The following is a 24623-nucleotide window of genomic DNA, read 5'->3' as shown; positions in this document are numbered from 1 at the left end:
TGAAAAGGTACGCGCAGATAAAGGTCGACCAGGTCCAAACATAGACATTTCAGATCTGACCTCCACACTGCTTGACCAGCACCACAGATAAGGAGCTCCTAAAGGATCCAACTCCTTTGGCTGTGAAACAACCTCTTATCCTCAGGCTTGCTCCACCGAACTTGACAATTTTTTCAGTTTCTCGATCCGTTAGTCCCTTTTTCACCTGTTTATTCCAAACACATTTGCAATTATCAGAGCCTAGTCTATGGACTTTCATCTCATTGCTCCAAATCACCCTTTTCCAATCTTCTTCTGTCCACTTTTCGTACTTATTTTGCAAACTCGAGCTGACACTTGTTATGACAATATTGAAGAAGAGGTTACTTAACCTTTTTTCAAGCCACCATTCCAGACTTTTGTTACGTGAATCGCACGGTGCTTGCATGGTTGTCTGTGATCTCACTATAACGAAGCATATAAGCCACCTTCACTGCATCAGAAAATATATTACTATACAAAAACTTAATTCAGTAACTGTACGATTTCAAAACTGTGTCTTTCTTTTCCTATACTTCAATACGCCTGCGAGAAAATGGGTTTATTTTATTTGCCTGGTTTGAAAACTGAAATGCGTGTGGAGTAAGAGGCATATACAGTATATATATTATATACAGGTGCTTCTTAAAAATGTAGAATATCATCAAAAAGTTAATTTATTTCAGTTCTTTAATACAAAAAGTAAAACTCGTATATTATTATATAGTCACTACAGAGTGATCTATTTCAAGTGGTTTTTTTTCTGTTAATGTTGATGATTATGGCTTACAGCCAATGAAATCTAAAAGTCGTTATGTTTGTAAATTAGAATAATTAGCAAAAAAATACCTGCAAAGGTTTCCTAGGCGTATAACCCTTGTCAGGCTGCATAATTTTACAACCTTAACAGGCTGCATAGGTACAATTGTACCTTCACATATACCTCCACTGTGGGAAGACTTTACTTGGTTTCAGAAACTAAAGTTCATTCAGCTACAAATGTTATGCTGATATCTATTGTTCAGTGTTGTTACTGGTCACTTATGTTGCTGTCAATTAAGTTAATTCAAACTGGGAGTGGCTTCTACTTGTCTTCCTGCCTCCCTCCTCTCATTAGCCATTTTGCTGTTCATCTCATTGCTGTGAGCACACATTTCTAGGCTTGTGAAGTCTTCAATTTCTTGGAAACGAAGGTAGGAAAGTCTCACAGCATCTAACAGCCAGTTATACCTTTATTCTCATTATGTGGGGACAGAACAGTCAAATTGTCTTTCAGCCTGGACTTGGCTTACATATATTTTGTATGAAACTTATCACTATAGGTATAATTTTTATACGAAAAATGGATAATAATTAGTATCTACATATTGTTTTACGATGTTTTATTTATATTCAGCACAAAATACGAAGCCAAAATTCATCTAGCAAGTCATCATGAGTGATAGTAATGCTGGATCTAGTTTCCGCCATAATCCAAGAAAACGTGTTTGCAGGTTAGTATAATTTTGTGAAAAGCCAATAATGTAGTATTTCGGAAAATTATTTATTTTACATTTTTTCATATTTACAGATTTACGTCTGACGAAATAATGCGAATGCTAGAAGAATCTGATTCTGAGCATGAGGATGAACCATATGTTCCATCTGATGATGAAAACTATGTTCCACAAGTGGATGTTACTGAAGAAGATTCAGACATTGAACAAGAAATGGTCATAGAGCATGAAAATGAATACGAATCAGACGAAAGTGTTGAGGATGATTCTGTGCCTCAAAGTGCAGGCGACATTTGGACTGCTAAGGATGAAACTCAATGGTGCAGTAATCCACTGCCAAATGCACAAACAAAATCTCGTAATGTCCTACGACAAAGAGGTGGCCCTGCAGCAATCAGCAACCTATATACAGCAAAAGAGCTATTCAAGTCCATCATGACTCCCGAGATGTGTGACATCATATTACGGGAAACGAATCGAAAGGCCAAGAGAGTTTGTGATGCTTACAACAACGAACTGGTACAACGTTTTCCTGATTCTTCCAAACGGCCACCACAAAAAACATTCAAGCAATTTACTGAAACTGAACTTCATGCATTTTTGGGCATACTGATTGCTGCTGGTGTGCACAGAGCCAACAAAGAGAATCTGGAGGAAATGTGGAATGTTGCTGCTCTGCCTCTTATACGTGCAGCCATGTCTCGTGACCGCTTCAAGATGATACTCAGATTTATCAGGTTTGACAACGAAAATACACGTGCAGAACGTGTGCAAACAGATAAAGCTGCACCAATACGGGACATCTGGACAATGCTGAACAGTAATCTGGAGAGAGCCTACAAGCCATATCATTGTATCACCGTCGACGAGCAATTATTTCCATTTAGAGGTCATACTAAATTTACCCAGTATATACCTTCAAAACCAGCTAAATATGGCATAAAGATTTTCTGGGCTTGTGACTCATCAAATGCCTACCCTTTACAAGGTCAGCTCTACACTGGGAAACCAACTGATGGTCCTCGACAAGTAAACATTGGAGAACGAACAGTATTGGACCTAGTGAGCTCGTATAAAGGCTCTGGAAGAAATGTCACCACCGATAACTTCTTTACAACCATGGAACTAGCTAAGGTATTGAACTCCTGGAACATGACACTAGTTGGTACAGTGAGAAAAAACAAAAGGTTCCTACCTAACAACATGCAGCCTGCCAAAGAAAGGCCTGTATACTCGACAAATTTTGCCTACAATCATGATGCAACAGTCTGTTCATATGTACCAAAGAAGAACAAATCAGTCGTGCTTCTATCATCTATGCACATGACGGGAGAAGTTGAAGAGACACTAGCAGCCAAGCCAGAGATAATAAAATACTACAACATAACAAAAGGTGGCGTTGATGTTATGGATAAAATGTTGGGAGAGTACACTGTGAAACGACGAACATCACGTTGGACTTTGGCATTTTTCTATAATATGATTGATGTCAGTGGGTTAGCATCCTACATCATCTACAGAGAACACAATCCAAGCTTCAGGGCAAAGGATCAACGAAGAAAGTTCCTGAAAGATCTCGCAAATCAGCTGTGTATGATTGCAATTGAAGATCGTAGTACAAACAAAATGATAATGAGAAACCATTTTCTTCGAGGTGCAGTAGAAATGGTGCTTGGACGATGCATTGTGGTAGCATCGCAGCCAGCAGCTGGCCCCAAAATACCTCATGGTAGTCGTGGACCCTCCCCTGTTGTTGGTAGTTGCTATGTCTGCAGAGACCTGAGGCGAAAACAACGCAAGACTAGAAAGTCTTGTGTGGTTTGTGTGAAACCCATTTGCGATGAACACTCTGTAGCAAAGCCAACATGCATTACTTGCAAAGAAAATCAATAAAAAAAAGTTTCTTACATTTTCTTTTATAATGTAAATGAACAGTTTTTTACTTGTTTATAATAGTTAAATAGCATTATCATTAAAAAAAAATTTATGCTTTTTCCCTTGCATTATCTTCATTCAAAATATATGAGGTACATTTGTACCTATGCAGCTTGTTATGGATGCAAAAAGATCTCGACCCCTTATCTCGGAAGCGGGTGGAGATATTTTATTGAAATTTGGCCAATATATTCTGGACCAAAAATGTAGAGATGTCACGAAATTTCAGCCCTCTACGTCTTTTCAAAAAAAAGTTATTGCAATTTTAAAACGGAATAGTTACAATTGTACCTATTCAGCCGGATAAGGGTTAAAAAAAAGTCCCTTAGTCTGTTTCAGTAGGCTCCACAATCATGAGGAAGACTGCTGACTTGACAGATGTCCAGAACACAGCCATTAACACACTCCCCATTGAGGGTAAGCAACAAAAGGTCATTGCTAAAGAAGCTGGCTGTATCCAAGCATATGAATGGAAAGTTGGGTAGAAGGAAAAAGTGGTAGAAAAAAGGTGCACAAACAATCGGATTAACCACAGCCTTGAAAGGATTGTTCAAAAAAGGCCATTCAAATATTTGGGGGAGATTCACAAGGAGTGAACTGCTGCTGGAGTTATTGCTTCAAGAGCCACCACACACAGACGTGTCCAGGACAAGTGTTGCATTCCTTGTGTCAAGCCACCTACAACCAATAGACAACGCCAGAAGCTTGTTACCTCACCCAAGGAGAAAAAGAACTGGACTGTTGCTCAGTGGTCCATGGTGGTGTTTTCAGATGAAAGTAAATTTTGCATTTGATTTGGAAATCAAGGTCCCAGAGTCTGGAGGAAGAGTGGAGAGGCACCCTATCCAAGCTGCTTGAGGTCAAGTGTGACGTTTCCACAATCATTGATTGGGGAGCCATTTCATCTGGTGTAGGTCCACCATGTTTTATCAAGACCAAATTCAGCGCAGCCGTCTACCAGGCAATTTTAGAGCACTTCATGCTTCTCTGCTGACAAGCTTTTTTGGAGATGGAAATTTCATTCTCCAGCAGGACTTGCCACCTGTCCACACTGCGAAAAGTGCCAATACCTGGTTTAAAAACAACAGTATCACTGTGCTTTATTGGCCAGAAAACTCGCCTGTCCTTAACCCCATAGAGAATCTATGCGGTAGTGTCAAGAGCAGGGCCGTATTTACCACTAGGCACTTGAGGGCACGTGCCTAGGGCGGCAGGATGCGGGGGGGCGGCACCTGAACAAGGTTTTGTTTATTTTTATTTTTTTTATTTTTTTCTTCAATGGTCCGGGGCTTGCCCGCCCTCCTCCGCCCACCTCCGCCCTGCTCCCTCCACCCACCTATGTCTTCTTGTTGCGGCGGGTCTCAGATCACACGCAGTTAAATGTACTGCACAGGGAGCCAGAAGCAGAAACACGTCACTTCATAGGCCCCGCCCCCTCCTCGCTAAGGCGCCAAATTCAGTAGCTGCCTGACAGTCCACCCGCCCACCTCAGTGTCCTGGCTGCTGGGGATCACGTCCCTCTGCTGTAACCTGGCCGGACTGCTGGTGCCTTGACCCGGGGATTGGAAAGGCTAAAGCCCGCTCTGCCCATCAGGACCTGCGAGCGGCTGGCAGTGGGGGGCGCTGGTGGTGGGGAGCGCCATCCTGGGCTGTGGGAGAAGAGCAGCTGAAACCTCTGGAGTTAGTATGAGAAGCCTCCACCTGGATCCCGGCAATTTCCTGTGAAGTGCTGAAGCCCAGGACAGCGGTCAGCAGAGCAGCACAGACCTGGCACCAGCATGCGTCTCTCCAGGAATCCAGGCTGGGTGATCCTGCCCATCACGCTGCCAGCATTCTCTTTACCAGGACCTGGATAGTGTAAGTGCACGGCAGGGGCTCGGGGCTGCTCTGTGATGGGGGCGGTATAGCCGGGGAGCACTGATCAAAGGAGTCTGTGTGTTGGAGAGAACGCTAATGATGTGTGAAAAGTCTTGGGGGAGGAATGGGGCTGATACTGATCTGTGCACCTCCAGGAGATGCCATGGTCCCAACAATGCCTGCAAGTCCTGGCACCTTCATCATGTCACTGTACCGTCAGCAGATGGTCTGCAGCCGCCTGTCATGTAAGGGTATGTGCACACGCTTCGGATTTTGCTGCGGATCCACAGCATTTCCCATGCATTTACAGTACCATGTAAAGCAATGGGAAATGAAATCCGCAGTGCACATGCTGCGGAAAAGAGCGTGCGGAAACGCAGCGGTTTATTTTCAGCAGCATGTCAATTCTTTCTGCAGATTCCGCTGCGGGTTTGCTCCTGCTCCAATAGAAAACTACAGGTGAAAACCCGCAGAAGAAACCGCAAAAGAAACCGCGGTAAATCCGCAGTAAAAAACGCAGCGGTTTTTCACTGCGGATTTTGCAAATCCACTGTGGAAAATTCCGCAATGGAATCCGCAGCGTGTGCACTTAACCTAAGGGTCACTATGGGGGAAAATACTAGGTGGTCCCTAGAAGGTCATAGGTCCAATATGAGCACTGCCATCCATAATGACACTATCCTGGGGTTGTCACTACGACTGTGGGGTTGTCAGCATTTATGACTGATTGTTATTGTGACAGTTCTGATATTTAGCAGCACTATTTTCTTTTAGGCAGCGCAGTACATATTGGGGATGGGATGTATGGAACTGTTAAGGTACCGTCACATTTAGCGACACTGCAGCGATCCAGACAACGATCCCGATCGCTGCAGCGTCGCTGTGTGGTCGCTGGAGAGTTGTCACAGACAGCTCTCCAGCGACCAACTATGCGAAGTCCCCTCGTAACCAGGGTAAACATCGGGTTACTAAGCGCAGGGCCGCGCTTAGTAACCCGATGTTTACCCTAGTTACCAACGTAAACGTAAAAAAACAAACACTACATACTTACCTACCGCTGTCTGTCCCCCGGCGCTCTGCTTCTCTGCACTGTCAGTGCCGGTCAGCCGTAAAGCACAGCGGTGACGTCACCGCTGTGCTTTACGGCCGGCGCTGACAGCCAGTGCAGGAAAGCACAGCGCCGGGGGACAGACACCGGAATGTAAGTATGTAGTGTTTGTTTTTTTACGTTTACGCTGGTTAGTAACCCGATGTTTACTCTGGTTACCAGTGAAGACATCGCTGAATCGGTGTCACACACGCCGATTCAGCGATGTCTGCAGGAGTCCAGCGACGAAATAAAGTTCTGGCCTTTCTGCTCCGACCAACGATCTAGATCGCTGCTGCGTGTCAAACTCAACGATATCACTACCAGGACGCTGCAACGTCACGGATCGCTAGCGATATCGTTCAGTGTGACGGTACCTTTCATCTATGTTCACATGTTGCATTTTTTTTATGCAAATTTAAAGCTGCATTTAAGCTGCCTACAAAAAGCAGTTTTTGCTGTGTTTTGTTGTCTTTCGTGCATGTTGATAAAGTTTAGTGCCCCTCCACCTCCCCAAAAAAGTCTGATTTAACTCTAAGGTTTTTACACCAAAAACTGCTACTTGCGATTTCTGCTGCGTTTTTAAAAAGTGCAGCATGTCACTTTCAGCATTTTTTATGCTTTTTTTTTTTTTTTTTTAAACAAGGGCATAAAAACCGCTGAAAGTGACATGTTGCAGTTTTTAAAAACACAGTAGTTTTCCAAATCAGTCAGGGAAATAAAACCAAAGTGTGTGCATGAGATTTCTGAAATCTCACACACTTTCCCGAAAATACTGTAAAACGCAGCTTACAACTTGCATAAAAAAGCAGCAAAAAACCCTGCAAAAATACAACACATGAACACAGTCTTATTAGTAATGTTTTAGGGTAAGTTCACACAATGGCGGCGTTAATGGACTACGTTACACCGCGTTATGCCACGGTGTAACGTAGTCCGTTAAACGGGTTCACATAACGTGAACCTAGCCTTTGACACGCTGTCATGTGCATGACAGCGCAGCAAACACCGCTTCTGATCGGTGGTGAAATCGTCCCGGCGGGTCAGTGAGCCGCGGTTCCCACAGTGTCAGGAGCCAGCGGCATGACAGGGAGTCAGAGAACTATTTCAGTCCCTCCCCTTATGAAAAAATGGACCCTCAATGAAAATATGTCTACTACAATGGTGAGACCAAACCATTTTTTATCTTGAGCACTGGTATGCACGAGCACTTTATACACGTGGTTTTCTTTGTGTCTTTTTTGCCCATGATTTTAGTGTTGTATAAAAAGTTATGTTTTAATAATAAGGGAGACTCTCCTAGCTAAACTCAGTTATGCCATACAAATTCATCAGATTAAGAGAGCTGCTGTAAAAATACAGCAGGTGTATGGGCTGTACGGTCTGGGTCCAGGTGCACGCGCAGTCCTCATATTGAAGCTGGCCCGTGCTGGCCGTACACCTGATAAGCCCCCACAATGCACCGGACCAGAACTGATGTCCGGCTGCACGTCATACTATGAGGAGGAGGCGGGAATTTTAACATAGGGGGCGAGAAAAGAAGGAATGATGACGCCCAGCGGGGCGTGATAAGAGCAGCGAGGGGGAGAGATTGGAGACCCGGAGACTACCCGTCCCATTCTACGCCATAACCTGGAGCCTCATTATCAGAGGAATATGTCAGTTAAATTGTTTTTCTAAAGCTTTATAGTGCAGTTTTAGATCAGAGGGGTTGTTAGGGATGAGCTTGCAAGGTGCAGGGACAGGTAGTTATGGCTACTTGCGGACATGTGCGGCACTTGCAGTTTTGCACTTGTGGTGAGACAAAAAAACAATGCTAACCGGATCGTGGCAAGTGCCACACATGTCCGCAAGTACCATATTGAATGAATGAGGCCGAACACAGTGTTGCCGTAAGTGATCCGTTACGTGGCAGATGCAGAAAAACTGCCGGATCATCCGCAAATGGCAAAAATTGCTGATGTCAAAGTAGCCTAAGTCACCATCGACAGTATCTGCATTAGTCATACCAATGGGGGAGGCAGCACGAAAAGTGCCTAGGGCAGCATAAAGTCTAAATACGGCCCTGGTCAAGAGGAAGATGAGACCCCAGACCCAACAATGCAGACAAGCTGAAGGCTGCTATCAAAGCAACCTGGGCTTTGTTATGATCAGGTGGCCTTGGAGCAGCATGAAATGACCTTCGCTGGAGCAGTGGTAACTTTACTGACCACAATCCCTGATCCTATCACTGCAACTAGAAGTAGCCGTGGGGTGTGCCTAACAAGACCTAGACACCTCGACACAGCCTAAGGACTAAATATCCCTAAAGATGGAAATAGGAAAACTCTCTTGCCTCAGAGTGGACCCCCAAAGGATAGGTAGCCCCCCGCAAATACTGACTGTGAGTAGGAGAGGAAAAGACACACGCAGACAGAAAACGGGGATAAGCAAAGGAGGCCACTTCTACCTAGATAGGAAAGGATAGTACAGGATACTATGCGGTCAGCATAAAACACTACAAAATATCCACAGCAGAAAAATACAAAAACTCCACCACCTAACTAAAGATGTGGAGAGTATATCTGCGACTCCAGCGAGTCCAACTAGACTGAGAAAAACATCAGGCACAGTCTAGCAGGAACAAACTAGAAACAAGATAAGCACAGAAAATAAACACACAGCAGTGTGTCTAAAAAAATGAAGAAAACACTTATCTTGGCTGAATTGGCAGCAAGCAGGAGGGGCCAGGCAGAGGACCAACACTTCCAAAGGAACATTGACTACTGGCAAGGACTAATGAGTCCTGCACAGCTAAATACCCCAGTCCGAATTGCAATTAGCAGAAACACCTGTCCAAGACTGCTGCTCAGGAATAACTGCATTACCATAAACAACCACCGGAGGGAGCCCAAGAGCAGAATTCACAACAGTACCCCCACCTTGAGGAGGGGTCACTGAACCCTCACCAGAGCCCCCAGGCCGGTCAGGACGAGCAAGATGAAAGGCACAAACCAAATCAGCGGCATGGACATCAGAGGCCGAAACCCAAGAATTATCCTCCTGGCCATAACCCTTCCATTTGACAAGGTACTGAAGCTTCCGCCTCGAAAAACGAGAATCCAAAATCTTCTCCACATATTCCAACTCCCCATCGACCAACACAGGGGCCGGAGGATCAACAGAGGGAACAACGTGCTCCACATATTTCCGCAACAAAGATCTATGGAAGACATTATGGATAGCAAAAGAGGTCGGAAGCACCAGACGAAAAGACACCGGATTTATAATCTCAGAAATCCTATATGGACCAATAAACCGAGGCTTAAACTTAGGAGAAGAAACCTTCATAGGAACATGACTGGAAGATAACCAAACCAGATTCCCAATCCGAAGCCGGGAGCCAACACAGCGACGTCGGTTAGCAAAACTTTGAGCCTCCTCCTGAGACAACACCAAATTGTCCACCACCTGAGCCCAAATCTGCTGCAACCTATCAACCACAGAATCCACACCAGGAAAGTCAGAAGACTCAACCTGCCCAGAAGAAAAACGAGGATGAAAACCAAAATTACAAAAAAATGGCAAAACCAAAGTAGCTGAACTAGCCCGATTATTAAGGGCAAACTCGGCCAATGGCAAAAAAGCCACCCAATCATCCTGATCAGCAGACACAAAGCATCTCAAATAAGTCTCCAAAGTCTGATTAGTACGCTCGGTCTGGCCATTTGTCTGAGGATGAAATGCAGAAGAAAAAGACAAATCAATGCCCAGCCTAGCACAAACGTCTCGCCAAAACCTAGAAACAAACTGGGAACCTCTGTCGGACACAATATTCTCAGGAATACTATGCAAACGGACCACATGCTGAAAAAACAACGGAACCAAATCAGAAGAAGGCAATTTAGGCAAAGGCACCAAATGAACCATCTTATAGAATCGGTCACAAACAACCCAGATAACCGACATCCTCTGGGAAACAGGAAGATCGGAAATAAAATCCATGGAAATATGCATCCAGGGCCCCTCAGGGACCGGCAATGGCAAAAGCAACCCACTAGCACGGGAGCAACAAGGCTTGGCCCGTGCACAAGTCCCACAGGACTGCACAAAAGACCGCACATCACGCGATAAAGAAGGCCACCAAAATGACCTACCAACCAAGTCTCTGGTACCAAAAATGCCAGGATGACCAGCCAACACAGAACAGTGAACCTCAGAAATCACTCTACTAGTCCATCTGTCAGGAACAAACCGCTTCCCCACAGGACAACGATCAGGTTTGTCAGCCTGAAATTTCTGAAGAACCCGTCGTAAATCAGGAGAAACGGCAGATAGGACCACCCCTTCCTTCAAAATACCGACTGGTTCCAAGACCTCAGGAGAATCAGGCAAAAAACTCCTATAGAGGGCATCAGCCTTAATATTCTTAGAACCCGAAAGGTACGAGACCACAAAATCAAAACGAGAAAAAAACAAGGACCATCGAGCCTGTCTAGGATTCAACCGTTTGGCAGACTCGAGGTAAATCAGATTCTTATGATCGGTCAAGACCACAATACGATGCTTAGCTCCCTCAAGCCAATGTCGCCACTCCTCAAACGCCCACTTCACAGCCAACAACTCCTGATTGCCGACATCATAATTGCGTTCAGCAGGCGAAAACTGACGGGAAAAGAAGGCACACGGTTTCATTAAGGAACCAACAGGATCCCTCTGAGACAAAACAGCCCCTGCCCCAATCTCAGAAGCGTCAACCTCGACCTGAAATGGGAGAGAAACATCCGGTTGACGCAACACAGGAGCAGAAGTAAAACGATGCTTAGGTTCCTGAAAGGCAGAGACAGCTGCAGGGGACCAATTCGCCACTTCAGCGCCCTTCTTCGTCAAATCAGTCAAGGGTTTAACCACGCTGGAAAAATTAGCAATGAAACGGCGATAAAAATTAGCAAAACCCCAAAATTTCTGAAGGCTTTTCAGGGATGTGGGCTGAATCCAATCATGAATGGCCTGAACCTTAACCGGATCCATCTCTATAGACGAGGGAGAAAAAATAAAGCCCAAAAAGGAAACCTTCTGCACCCCAAAATGACGCTTAGACCCTTTCACAAACAAGGCATTGTTACGAAGGATCTGAAATACCATCCTGACCTGCTGCACATGAGACTCCCAATCATCGGAAAAAATCAAAATATCGTCCAAATATATAATCAGGAATTTATCAAGATAATCTCGGAAGATATCATGCATGAAGGACTGAAAAACAGATGGAGCATTAGAGAGTCCGAATGGCATCACAAGGTATTCAAAATGGCCCTCGGGCGTGTTAAACGCAGTTTTCCATTCATCACCCTGCTTAATACGAACAAGATTCTAAGCCCCCCGAAGGTCAATCTTGGTAAACCAACTAGCTCCCTTAATCCTTGCAAACAAATCGGAAAGCAAAGGTAAAGGATATTGAAACTTGACCGTGATCTTATTCAAGAGGCGATAATCAATACAGGGTCTTAAGGAACCATCTTTTTTTTTTAGCAACAAAAAGAACCCCGCTCCCAATGGTGAAGAAGATGGCCGAATATGCCCTTTCTCCAAAGACTCCTTAATATAGCTCCGCATGGCGGTATGTTCAGGTACAGACAGGTTGAAAAGTCGGCCCTTAGGAAACTTACAGCCTGGAATCAAGTCAATAGCACAATCGCAGTCCCTGTGTGGTGGAAGGAAACTGGACTTGGGCTCATCGAATACATCCTGAAAATCAGACAAAAACTCCGGAATTTCAGAAGAGGGAGAAGGGGCGATAGACATCAGAGGAACATCTTTATGAACCCCCTGACAACCCCAACTAGTCCCAGACATGGACTTCCAATCCAAAACAGGATTATGTACTTGCAACCATGGAAAACCCAGCACGATAGCATCATGCAAATTATGCAACACCAGAAATCAACAATCTTCCTGATGGGCTGGCGCCATGCGCATGGTCACCTGTGTCCAAAACTGGGGCTTATTTTTAGCCAAGGGTGTAGCATCAATGCCCCTTAAAAGAATAGGGTTCTGCAAAGGCTGCAAGGGAAAACTACAACGCCTGGCAAGCTCAAAGTCCATTAAGTTCAAGGCGGCGCCTGAATCCACAAACGCCATGACAGAAAATGATGACCATGAACAGATCAAGGACACAGATAACAGAAATTTAGGTTGTACAGTACTGATGGTAAATGAACTGGCGATCCTCTTGGTCCTCTTAGGGCAGACAGAAATAACATGGGAAGCATCGCCACAATAATAACACAACCTATTCTGACGTCTGAAACCTTGTTGTTCCGTTCTAGACAGAATCCTGTCACACTGCATTGGCTCAGGAATTTGCTCTGAGGATAACGCCACAGCGCTCACAGTTCTGCGCTCCTGCAAGCGCCGATCAATCTGAATGGCCAGAGACATAGAATCACTCAGATTGGAGGGTGTGGGAAACCCCACCATAATATCTTTAACGGATTCAGAAAGACTCTTTCTGAAAATTGCCGCCAAAGCATCATTATTCCATTTAGTCAATACAGACCATTTTCTAAATTTCTGACAATACAATTCTGCTGCCTCTTGACCCTGAGACAGGGCCAACAAGGTCTTCTCAGCTTGATCCACCGAATTAGGTTCATCATACAGTAATCCTAACGCCTGAAAGAAGGAGTCTACATTAAGCAAAGCAGGATCCCCAGATTCCAGGGAAAATGCCCAATCCTGTGGATCACCACACAGCAGGGAAATGATGATTTTAACTTGTTGAATGGAATCACCGGAGGATCGAGGTTTCAATGCAAAAAACAGTTTACAGTTGTTTTTAAAACTCAAAAATTTGGACCTGTCACCAAAAAACAAATCAGGAGTAGGTATCTTCGGTTCTAAAGCAGGAGTCTGAACAATGTAATCAGAAATACCCTGTACTCTAGCAGCAAGCTGGTCTACATGAGAAGCTAATTCCTGAACACTCATGCTAGCACAAGGCTCTTCAGCCACCCAGAGATAAAGAGGGAGGATAAGACAAAACAGACTGAAGAAAAAAAATGGCTCAGGATCTTTCCTCCCTTCTTCTGAGATGCAATTAACTCATTGTTGGCCAGTACTGTTATGATCAGGTGGCCTTGGAGCAGCATGAAATGACCTTCGCTGGAGCAGTGGTAACTTTACTGACTGCAATCCCTGATCCTATCACCGCTACTAGAAGTAGCCGTGGGGTGTGCCTAAGGACTAAATATCCCTAAAGATGGAAATAGGAAAACTCTCTTGCCTCAGAGTAGACCCCCAAAGGATAGGTAGCCCCCACAAATAATGACTGTGAGTAGGAGGGGAAAAGACACGCAGGCAGAAAACAGGGATAAGCAAAGGAGGCCACTTCTACCTAGATAGGAAAGGATAGTACAGGATACTATGCGGTCAGCATAAAACACTACAAAATATCCACAGCAGAAAAATACAAAAACTCCACCACCTAACTAAAGATGTGGAGAGTATATCTGCGACTCCAGCGAGTCCAACTAGACTGAGAAAAACATCAGGCACAGTCTAGCAGGAACAAAATAGAAACAAGATAAGCACTGAAAATAAACACACAGCAGTGTGTCTAAAAAAAAAAATGAAGAAAACACTTATCTTAGCTGAATTGGCAGCAAGCAGGAGGGGCCAGGCAGAGGACCAACACTCCCAAAGGAACACTGACTACTGGCAAGGACTAATGAGTCCTGCACAGCTAAATACCCCAGTCCGAATTGCAATTAGCTGAAACACCTGTCCAAGACTGCTGCTCAGGAATAACTGCATTACCATCAACAACCACCGGAGGGAGCCCAAGTGCAGAATTCACAACAGCTTCCATAACACCTCAGCAGTGCCACCGACTGATCGCCTCCATGCCACGCAGCTTTGATGCAGTAATTTATGCAGAAGGAGCCCTGACCAAGTATTGAGTGCATTTACTGAGCATACATTTCAGTAGGCCAACATTTTGGATTTTAAATCATTTTTCAAACTGATGTTATAAAGTATTCTAATTTACTGAGATAATGACTTTTGGGTTTTCGTTGGCTGTAAGCCATAATCCTTAACTTGAAATAGATCACTCTGTTTGTAATGACTCTATATAATGGGTTTCACTTTTTTGTATTGAAGAACTAAAATAAATAAACGTTTTCATTATATTCTAATTTTGTGAGATGAGAAGCACATGTATGTGTTTATATGTCTGCGTGTGTGTGTAATATAGATTTTAGATCATTTAATTGAGATTAGTTTTATAATTAAAATTAGATAATCAATTGAGAGCTTTAAAGTAAAAATAAGAAATGTTGCGGTAATAAAACTGAATACCGTATATACTCGAGTATAAGCCAACCCGAGTATAAGCCGACCCCCCCTACTTTTGCCACAAAAAACTGGGAAAACTTATTGACTCGAGTATAAGCCTAGGGTTGGAAATGCTGCAGCTACCGGTGAATTTCAAAAATAAAAATAGATGCTCCATACCGTTCATTATTGCCCCATAAGATGCTCCATATAAAGCTGTGCCACATATAATGCTGCATACCGTTCATTATTGCCCCATAAGATGCTCCATATAAAGCTGTGCCACATATAATGCTGCATACCGTTCATTATTGCCCCATAGATGCTCTGTATAAAGCTGTGCCATATATAATGATATAATGCTCCATATTGTTCATTATTGCCCCATAGATGCTCCATATAAAGCTGTGCCATATATAATGATATAATGCTCCATACTGTTCATTATTGCCCCATAGATGTGCCATATAAAGCTGTGCCATATAGTGCTCTGCACCGTTCATTATTGCCCCATAGATGTGCCATATAAAGCTGTGCCATATAGTGCTCTGCACCGTTCATTATTGCCCTATAGATGTGCCATAGAAAGCTCTGCCATAGTGTTCTTCCCCTGTTCATTATTGCCCCATAGATGTGCCATAGAAAGCTCTGCCATATAGTGCTCTGCACCGTTCATTATGGTCCCATAGATGTGCCATAGAAAGCTCTGCCATATAGTGCTCTGCACCGTTCATTATTGCCCTATAGATGTGCCATAGAAAGCTCTGCCATATAGTGTTCTTCCCCTGTTCATTATTGCCCCATAGATGTGCCATAGAAAGCTCTGCCATATAGTGCTCTGCACCATTCATTATGGCCCCATAGATGCTCCATATAAAGCTGTGCCATATAGTGCTCTGCACTGTTCATTATTGCCCCATAGATGTGCCATATAAAACTGTGCCATATAGTTCTCTGCACCATTCATTATTGCCCCATAGATGTGCCATAGAAAGCTGTGCTACCGGTATATATAATGCTGCGGCTGCTGCAATAAAAAAAAAATGCCATACTCACCTCTCTTGCTTGCAGCTCCTCAGCGTCCCATCCCGGCGTCTCTCCGCACTCTCTGTTCAGGCAGAGGGCGGTGCGCACACTATATGCGTCATCGCGCCCTCTGACCTGCACAGTCAGTGCGGAGAGACACCGGGAAGATGGAGCGGCGCCCAGCGTGTGGAACGGGGACAGGTGAATATGTAATACTTACCTGCTCCCGGCGTCCCGCTCCTTCTCCCGGACAGCTGGTCTTCGGGTGCCGCAGCTTCTTCCTCTATCAGCGGTCACCGTTACCGCTCATTAGAGAAATGAATATGCGTCTCCACCCCTATGGGAGTGGAGTCCATATTCATAAGTTTAATGAGCGGTCCCACGTGACCGCTGAACAGGGGAAGAGCTGCGGCACCCGAAGACCGTGGGACTGTAGGGACAGCGCCAGGAGCCCCAGAAGCAGGTAAGTATGCCTCATACCTCTCTCTCCCTCACCCGCCGACCCCACCGCCGACCGTGACTCGAGTGTAAGCCGAGAGGGGCACTTTCAGCCCAAAAATTTGGGCTGACAATCTCGGCTTATACTCGAGTATATACGGTAAATCAAATAGTAGACTGGGAGATGGATAAGTAAATAAGGTACCTAGTTATGCTGGACCTATTGAATGGATAAATAATCTAATTCACTTGTATTAAATTATTAATGTTGCACATTACCTCTACTAAATATTATAAATGACAGACATGGAAATAAAAGTCGGGAGATGCTGGGCGTGCTCCTATTTCTGGTGATCAGAGTGTGATGGATTGGAGTGAGGGGTGCAAACCAGCAGCGAGGAGTATTTCTCCAGCTACCTAGACACAATGAATGGAGTGACGTGTGTATATGTATACCTTTTACTTTACTCAGTGCACCAGCAATCCCTTTTTCTTGATGCGTTTATTCTTCCTACGTGATCCCTTGGGACTTTCTGGCTGTTTAAAATGCAGATACTCCCCTACCTATTTACCCACGTACTTTACTCCATTCACTCCTTATTTACTTATCCATCTGCCATTGTACTATTTCATTTTTTTAATTTTATTACATATACTTTTTTTTTTAAAGCCCTCATTTATTGTTAAATTAATTTTACCTAAATGATCTTTCCTCAATCTCAAATCCAACATTAGCCTCATGAATAAATGACAAAGTTTTCGAACCAGGCAAATAAGATAAAAAACCTTTTTCTTCGCATGGATATTGAAGTATAAGAAAATATGGGGTAAATAAGAACCTAGAAGAAGGCAAAAGCTGAGCAGGTAAGAGAAATTCCCAACATGTATCTCCACTAACAAAGTGGCTTCCTCAAGGGTAAGGTTAATATTTTTTCTATTTGTCATTTAATGATCTGGTGAATTGACTTTATATTTTGATAGATTGGAATTATAAGGTCATGACAAGAGAAACATGTATGGTTCATTCTTGCATATTTATACACTTTTTTTCCTCACTTGAACAGCATCATGTGTCTGTCCTGTGAACTCTGACCCATCACACATTGTATTGTGTCTCTCTTGACGCTCTTTTTTTTTTTTTTTTTTTCAAAATGTTCCTGCATATAAACCTTTGTGATCCCTGTTTATGCATATGGTATTTGTTTCCTGAAGAAGCGGGCTACACTTCAAAATGCATGGAAAAATTAAAAAACACAACGTTATTTTACATTATATCTGGCTCTTGACGTTTCTTCATCAGCTTGCAGTGCAGATACTAACGACAAACTTTCCATTTTTTTATAATATATGTCATGGCACTCAAATAATGCAATCTGACAATTTTCTTGGAAGAAAAACAGCTATCAATGAGCTAGATGATGCTGTTTCTCATTTCTTGGAGAAATTTTATTCATGTCTGCTCCTCGATTAAAACTAGTGACCTTTCACTTGTGAATCAAACTATTGACACCTAATGAAAGTCAAAAGTTCAAAACATCGTGTGTGTGTGTGTGTGTGTGTGTGTGTGTGTGTATATGTATGTATGTATATATAATATACACACAGAGGGTATGGAAATTATTCAGACCCCTTTAAATTTCTCACTCTTTGTTTCATTGCAGCCATTTGGTAAATTAAAAAAAGTTCATTTTTTAACATTAATATTCAATCTTGGCTGAAAAAAGCAGAAATATAGATTTTTTTTTGCAAACTTAATAAAAAAAGAAACCGTTTGCTCAGACACCCATATCTAAGTCACCTCCTGTCAATTTCCTTGTGATCCTCCTTGAGATGGTTCTACTCCTTCATTGGAGTCCAGCTGTTTTTAATTGAACTGATAGGACTTGATTTGGAAAGGCACACTTGTCTACAGGACGTCACAGCTCACAGCGTATGTCAGACCAAATGAGAATCATGAGGTCTAAGGAACTGGCCAAGGAGCTCAGAGACAGAATTGTGTGTGTATATAAATATAAATATAAATATATATATATATATATATATATATATATATATATATATATATATATATATATATATATATATATATATATATATATATATAGATATATAGATATATATATATATATATAGATAGAGATAGATAGATAGAGAGATAGATAGATAGATAGATAGATAGATAGATAGATAGATAGATAGATATATTACAAAAAGGCAAAAGAAGGCAGCACTCCAATAGTATCCAAAGTGAAAACAGTGATGTTTATTCAGCCCACATCTTTATGCAGCTATATATATGATGGATAAGTAGATGAACTAATAGAAGCACATAAGAAGAGGGTTATGATTATGGATGGGAGGACATATAACAATAATAATATTAGCACTTTAGCACAATGCACCTTAATCAAGGCACAGACATTGGATTTTATTACACATTGATTGATTATGTATATAATGAAATTTTATGAATAATGATGTAATTGATTGTAGATTATGTACATAAAAACACGGCTGTTGGTATCATTCACTGCTTGAGAAAGGCTCAGTGTGAGCCGAAACGTCGCTGCATAAAGATGTGGGCTGAATAAACCTCACTGTTTTCACTTTGGAGCTGCATAAAGATGTGGGCTGAATAAACCTCACTGTTTTCACTTTGGATACTATTGGAGTGCTGCCTTTCTTTTGTATACAATTGGGGATAGAGTGGACCACTTGACCCAGGAGGCCAGGCACCCACCGGTGAGCATTGTGCTGTTCCATTTTTAATATATACTAGCTGAAGAGCCCGGCGTTGCCTGGGCATAGTAAATATCTGTGGTTAGTTATAGCACGTCACTTCTCTTATTTTCCCATCACGCCTCTCATTTTCCCAATCACATCTCTCATTTTCTCCCTCACATCTCTCATTTTCTCCCTCACTCCTTTCATTCCCCCCTAACACTTGTCATTTCAACCTCACATCTGTCATTTTCTGATCACTCCATTATTTTTCCTCACTCCTCTCATTTTGCACTCACACCTTTTTATTTTCACCTCACACCTCTCATTTTCACCTCATCACCTCAGTATATACATGTTTGTCATCTCCCTTATATACAGTGGGGCAAAAAAGTATTTAGTCAGTCAGCAATAGTGCAAGTTCCACCACTTAAAAAGATGAGAGGCGTCTGTAATTTACATCATAGGTAGACCTCAACTATGGGAGACAAACTGAGAAAAAAAAATCCAGAAAATCACATTGTCTGTTTTTTTTAATCATTTTTTTTGCATATTATAGTTGAAATGCAAAATTTCAAATCGCCGCCACCCATATTGCCCATTTAAAAATAAATCCATTAGAAAAAAAAAAAAAACAGTTGGTATTGCCGCATTGAGAAAAGTCTGATCTATCAAAATATGAAATAAACTAACCCTATCGGTAAACAGCATAATGAGAAAAAAAAATTGAAAGGCCAGAATCACTACTCCAAGATGGTATCAGTAAAAACATCGGCTCGTGTCACAGAAAATAAACCCCCATGTTTTTACACCACTTAAAAAAAAAAATCTATATATTTGATATCTTCATAATCATACTGACCTGGAAAATCATATTGCCAGGTCAGTTTTACCATATAGTGAATATGGTAAATAATGAAAACAATTGTGGAATTTCATTTTTTTTTTGCAATTTCAAGGTGCTTGTAATTTTTTTCCGACTTTCCAGTGCATCACATGATAAAATGAATGGTGTTATTCAAAAACAAGCCCTCATACGACTATGTGGATGGAAAAATGAAAAAAGTAATGAGTCTTGGAAGAAGGGGGAGGTAAAGAAAAAAAATAGAAGTTGGCCAAATCATGAAGGGGTTAAGCAAAGCTGTACATAGTGACGGGTTTTATTAAACAGAAAACCTCTGTACCATTCTGGACTGACTCTGCAATGCATTTTATGTACACTGAAATATTGTATCAAACGTATAACTTAGAATCTGCTACATATTGCCAAAATGCTTAGGAAGTGTTACCAAAAAAAACCTGAAAACAATGAATGCCTATTGGAAATATGCAGCACTGAATTCCTACATGGCGGCTTTGATGGTGGCCTTCAGTTGGAGATATCTATTGGAAAATCCCAATGTACACCTCCAATGGAAGGCTCACACTGTATATAATCAGAGTCTTCGATTCCTGGTACTTGACACACTCTGTCCAGTGCTCTCGGAGATGGGTACAGACATTGCCCTCTACATTTAGGTGGCTTTCCAGGTAGCACAGGAGGGAGCAATGTTAAAGACAAGTGGAATGTGCACTAAGTGTATTATGTCTGGCCCATGTGTGCAATACCCTCTTCCCCGTAAATCCTGACTATCTTGTAGTTTTCACATTAGATGACATTTACATGTTAAGGCCTTGCTGGCTGTCAGTGATGTACCAACTTTGCTTCCTTAGCCTAGGTGGAGGAACATTCCTTGGTCTCTGCAGTTTACTAACAGGATGTGAAAGCTTTGAAGAAGCCCTGGAAATGGCAGCATCTGGAGACAGTACTAATGCTGACAAATTAGTGCGGGACATATATGGAGGGGACTATGAAAGATTTGGACTTCCTGGATGGGCAGTAGCCTCGAGGTAAATATATATTTTTAATGTTTTTGCTATTCATATTTCATTTATACATATTAGTCCAAAATATATAAAAAACACATCCAACGCAATGACATACCAAGAAGAAAGGACCTATCAAAAAAATTAAACAGGCCACAGAATGTTCAGTTGAAACCAATAATTTATTTTAAATAGCTGAGATAAAAACTCATTGCATAATATATACATTTTTCATACTATACATTTTTTATGATGATATACAGAATGCCTCCAATCCAAAAACTAGTTCCATGTGAAGTGCAACAGACCACAAAAAAACAATTATGGTATATAATGAAATAAGTCTAAAATATCCCTATTTTCTCCAACAGCCTGTAAGGCTTGTGTATTGACATATACTAGTTAGTCTATTGCAAAATACGGTCTAGCTATATAATCAAAGGCCAATGTGCATATAAATATACCGTATATACTCGAGTATAAGCCGAGATTTTCAGCCCACAATTTTGGGCTGAAAGTGCCCCTCTCGGCTTATACTCGAGTCACGGTGGGCGGCAGGGTCGGCGGGTGAGGGGGGGAGAGGGCTGAGGCATACTTACCTAGTCCCGGCGATCCTGACGCTCCCCCTGCCCGTCACACTGTCTTCGGTGCCGCAGCTCTTCCCCTGTACAGCTGTCACGTGAGACCGCTCATTAGAGAAATGAATATGGACTCCACTCCCATAGGGGTGGAGCTGCATATTCATTTCTCTAATCAGCGGTAACGGTGACCGCTGATAGAGGAAGAGGCTGCGGCACCCGAAGACAGCTGTCCGGGAGAAGGAGCCGGACGCCAGGACCAGGTAAGTATGTAATATTCACCTGTCCGCGATCCAAACGCCGGGCGCCGCTCCATCTTCCCAGCGTCTCTCCGCTCTGACTGTGCAGGTCAGAGGGCGCGATGACGTATATAGTGAGACGCCGGGACCGGACGCTGGGGAGCTGCAAGCAAGAAAGGTGAGTGTGTTTTTTTTTTAATTTTTATTGCAGCAGCAGCGTTATATATGGCACAGATTTATGTGGAGCATCTATGGGGCCAAACTGAACAGTGCAGAGCATTCTATATGGGGCAGCTTTATAATGAGCATCTATGGACACAAATGAACGGTGCAGAGCATATATGGCACAGCTTTATAATGAGCATCTATGGGGGCCAAACTGAGTGGTGCAGAGCATATAGGGCACAGATTTATAATGAGCATCTATGGGGCCAAACTGAGCGGTGCAGAGCATATAGGGCACAGATTTATAATGAGCATCTATGGGGCCAAACTGAGCGGTGCAGAGCATATAGGGCACAGATTTATAATGAGCATCTATGGGGCCAAACTGAGCGGTGCAGAGCAAATAGGGCACAGATTTATAATGAGCATCTATGGGGCCATAGTGAACGGTGCAGAGCATATAGGGCACAGCTTTATAATGAGCATCTATGGGGCCATACTGAACGGTGCAGAGCATATAGGGCACAGCTTTATAATGAGCATCTATGGGGCCATACTGAACGGTGCAGAGCATACAGGGCACAGCTTTATAATGAGCATCTATGGGGCCATACTGAACGGTGCAGAGCATATATGGCACAGCTTTATAATGAGCATCTATGGGGCCATACTGAACGGTGCAGAGCATATAGGGCACAGCTTTATAATGAGCATCTATGGGGCCATACTGAACGGTGCAGAGCATATAGGGCACAGCTTTATAATGAGCATCTATGGGGCCATACTGAACGGTGCAGAGCATATAGGGCACAGCTTTATAATGAGCATCTATGGGGCCAAACTGAACGGTGCAGAGCATATATGGCACAGCTTTATAATGAGCATCTATGGGGCTAAACTGAACGGTACAGAGCATATATGGCACAGATTTATAATGAGCATCTATGGGGCCATACTGAACGGTACAGAGCATATAGGGCACAGCTTTATAAGGAGCATCTATGGGGCCAAACTGAACGGTGCAGAGCAAATAGGGCACAGCTTTATAATGAGCATCTATGGGGCCAAACTGAACGGTGCAGAGCATATAGGGCACAGCTTTATAATGAGCATCTATGGGGCCAAACTGAACGGTGCAGAGCATATATGGCACAGCTTTATAATGAGCATCTATGGGGCTAAACTGAACGGTGCAGAGCATATATGGCACAGCTTTATAATGAGCATCTATGGGGCCATAATGAACGGTGCAGAGCATTATATGTGGGGCACAGCTTTATATGGAGCATCTATGGGGCCATAATGAACGGTGCAGAGCATTATATATGGCACAGCTATATATGGATAATCTATGGGGCAATAATCATAGGTATGGAGCATTATATATGGCACAGCTTTATATGGAGCATCTATGGGGCAATAATGAATGGTATGGAGCATCTATTTTTATTTTTGAAATTCACCGGTAGCTGCTGCATTTTCCACCCTAGGCTTATACTCGAGTCAATATGTTTTCCCAGTTTTTTGTGGCAAAATTAGGGGGGTCGGCTTATACTCGGTCGGCTTATACTTGAGTATATACGGTAGCTATTACGCCAAAGCAGCCTACACGGCTCACATATCTGTACACATGTGCATAAATGTATGTCTATTTGCTCCAACAGTCTATAAGACTTGTATGCCAATATATACTAGTTTGTCTGTTACAACAAAGGTATCACTTGTCCTCCACATCACATCCACAGTGGTGAGAAAGTGTCACATGTCCCCACATCACATCCACAGTGGTGACAGAGCAGTCACTTGTTCCCCACATGACATCCACAGTGGTGACTGAGCCATTTACTTGTTCCCCACATCACATCCACAGTGGTGACAGAGCCGTCACTTGTTCCCCACATCACATCCACAGTGGTGAGAAAGCATCACTTGTCCCCCACATCACATCCACAGTGGTGAGAAAGCGTCACTTGTTCCCCACATCACATCCACAGTGGTGACAGAGCCGTCACTTGTTCCCCACATCACATCCACAGTGGTGACAGAGCCGTCACTTGTTCCCCACATCACATCCACAGTGGTGACAGAGCCGTCACTTGTTCCCCACATCACATCCACAGTGGTGAGAAAGCGTCACTTGTCCCCCACATCACATCCACAGTGGTGAGAAAGCGTCACTTGTTCCCCACATCACATCCACAGTGGTCACAGAGCCGTCCCTTGTCCCCCACATCACATCCACAGTGGTGACAGAGCCGTCTCTTGTCCCCCACATCACATCCACAGTGGTGACAGAGCCGTCACTTCTTCCCCACATCACATCCACAGTGGTGAGAAAGCGTCGCTTGTCCCCCACATCACATCCACAGTGGTGAGAAAGCGTCACTTGTTCCCCACATCACATCCACAGTGGTGACAGAGCCGTCACTTGTTCCCCACATCACATCCACAGTGGTGACAGAGCCGTCACTTGTTCCCCACATCACATCCACAGTGGTGAGAAAGCGTCACTTGTCCCCCACATCACATCCACAGTGGTGAGAAAGCGTCACTTGTTCCCCACATCACATCCACAGTGGTCACAGAGCCGTCCCTTGTCCCCCACATCACATCCACAGTGGTGACAGAGCCGTCACTTGTTCCCCACATCACATCCACAGTGGTGAGAAAGCGTCACTTGTCCCCCACATCACATCAACAGTGGTGACAGAGCCGTCACTTGTCCCCCACATCACATCCATAGTGGTGAGAGAGCGTCACATGTCCCTCTCATCACATCCACAGTGGTAAAAAAGAGAGAGGGTTAGCAGTTCCCAGTTCTTGGGCTTATTTGTTAGCTGAAAGGGTTCAGCATTTTAGAGGATGGGAGGGAACTGGTACA

General features: G+C 43.3%; 2 protein-coding genes across 2 annotated transcripts in view; both read left to right on the top strand.

Moving 5' to 3' along the window:
* Positions 1 to 24623, top strand: part of PANK3 (pantothenate kinase 3) — a 160837-nt gene that overhangs the window by 66399 nt on the left and 69815 nt on the right. Inside the window, exon 5 of the mRNA XM_069763863.1 lies at positions 20608 to 20784. Within this exon, the coding sequence (XP_069619964.1) occupies positions 20608 to 20784 (177 nt within the window). The remainder of the gene's footprint in view (positions 1 to 20607; positions 20785 to 24623) is intronic.
* Positions 1046 to 19457, top strand: LOC138673798 (piggyBac transposable element-derived protein 4-like). Its single transcript, XM_069761841.1, has 3 exons — positions 1046 to 1511; positions 1589 to 3373; positions 19454 to 19457. Exons 1-3 carry the CDS (start codon positions 1453 to 1455, stop codon positions 19455 to 19457), a joined length of 1848 nt encoding a protein of 615 aa, XP_069617942.1. The 5' UTR covers positions 1046 to 1452.

Source organism: Ranitomeya imitator, chromosome 4 (assembly GCF_032444005.1).
Source record: "Ranitomeya imitator isolate aRanImi1 chromosome 4, aRanImi1.pri, whole genome shotgun sequence".
Classification (NCBI taxonomy): Eukaryota; Metazoa; Chordata; class Amphibia; order Anura; family Dendrobatidae; genus Ranitomeya; species Ranitomeya imitator.
The sequence above is the reverse complement of the archived record's forward strand: the minus strand, read 5'-3'. Positions and strand labels throughout refer to the sequence as shown.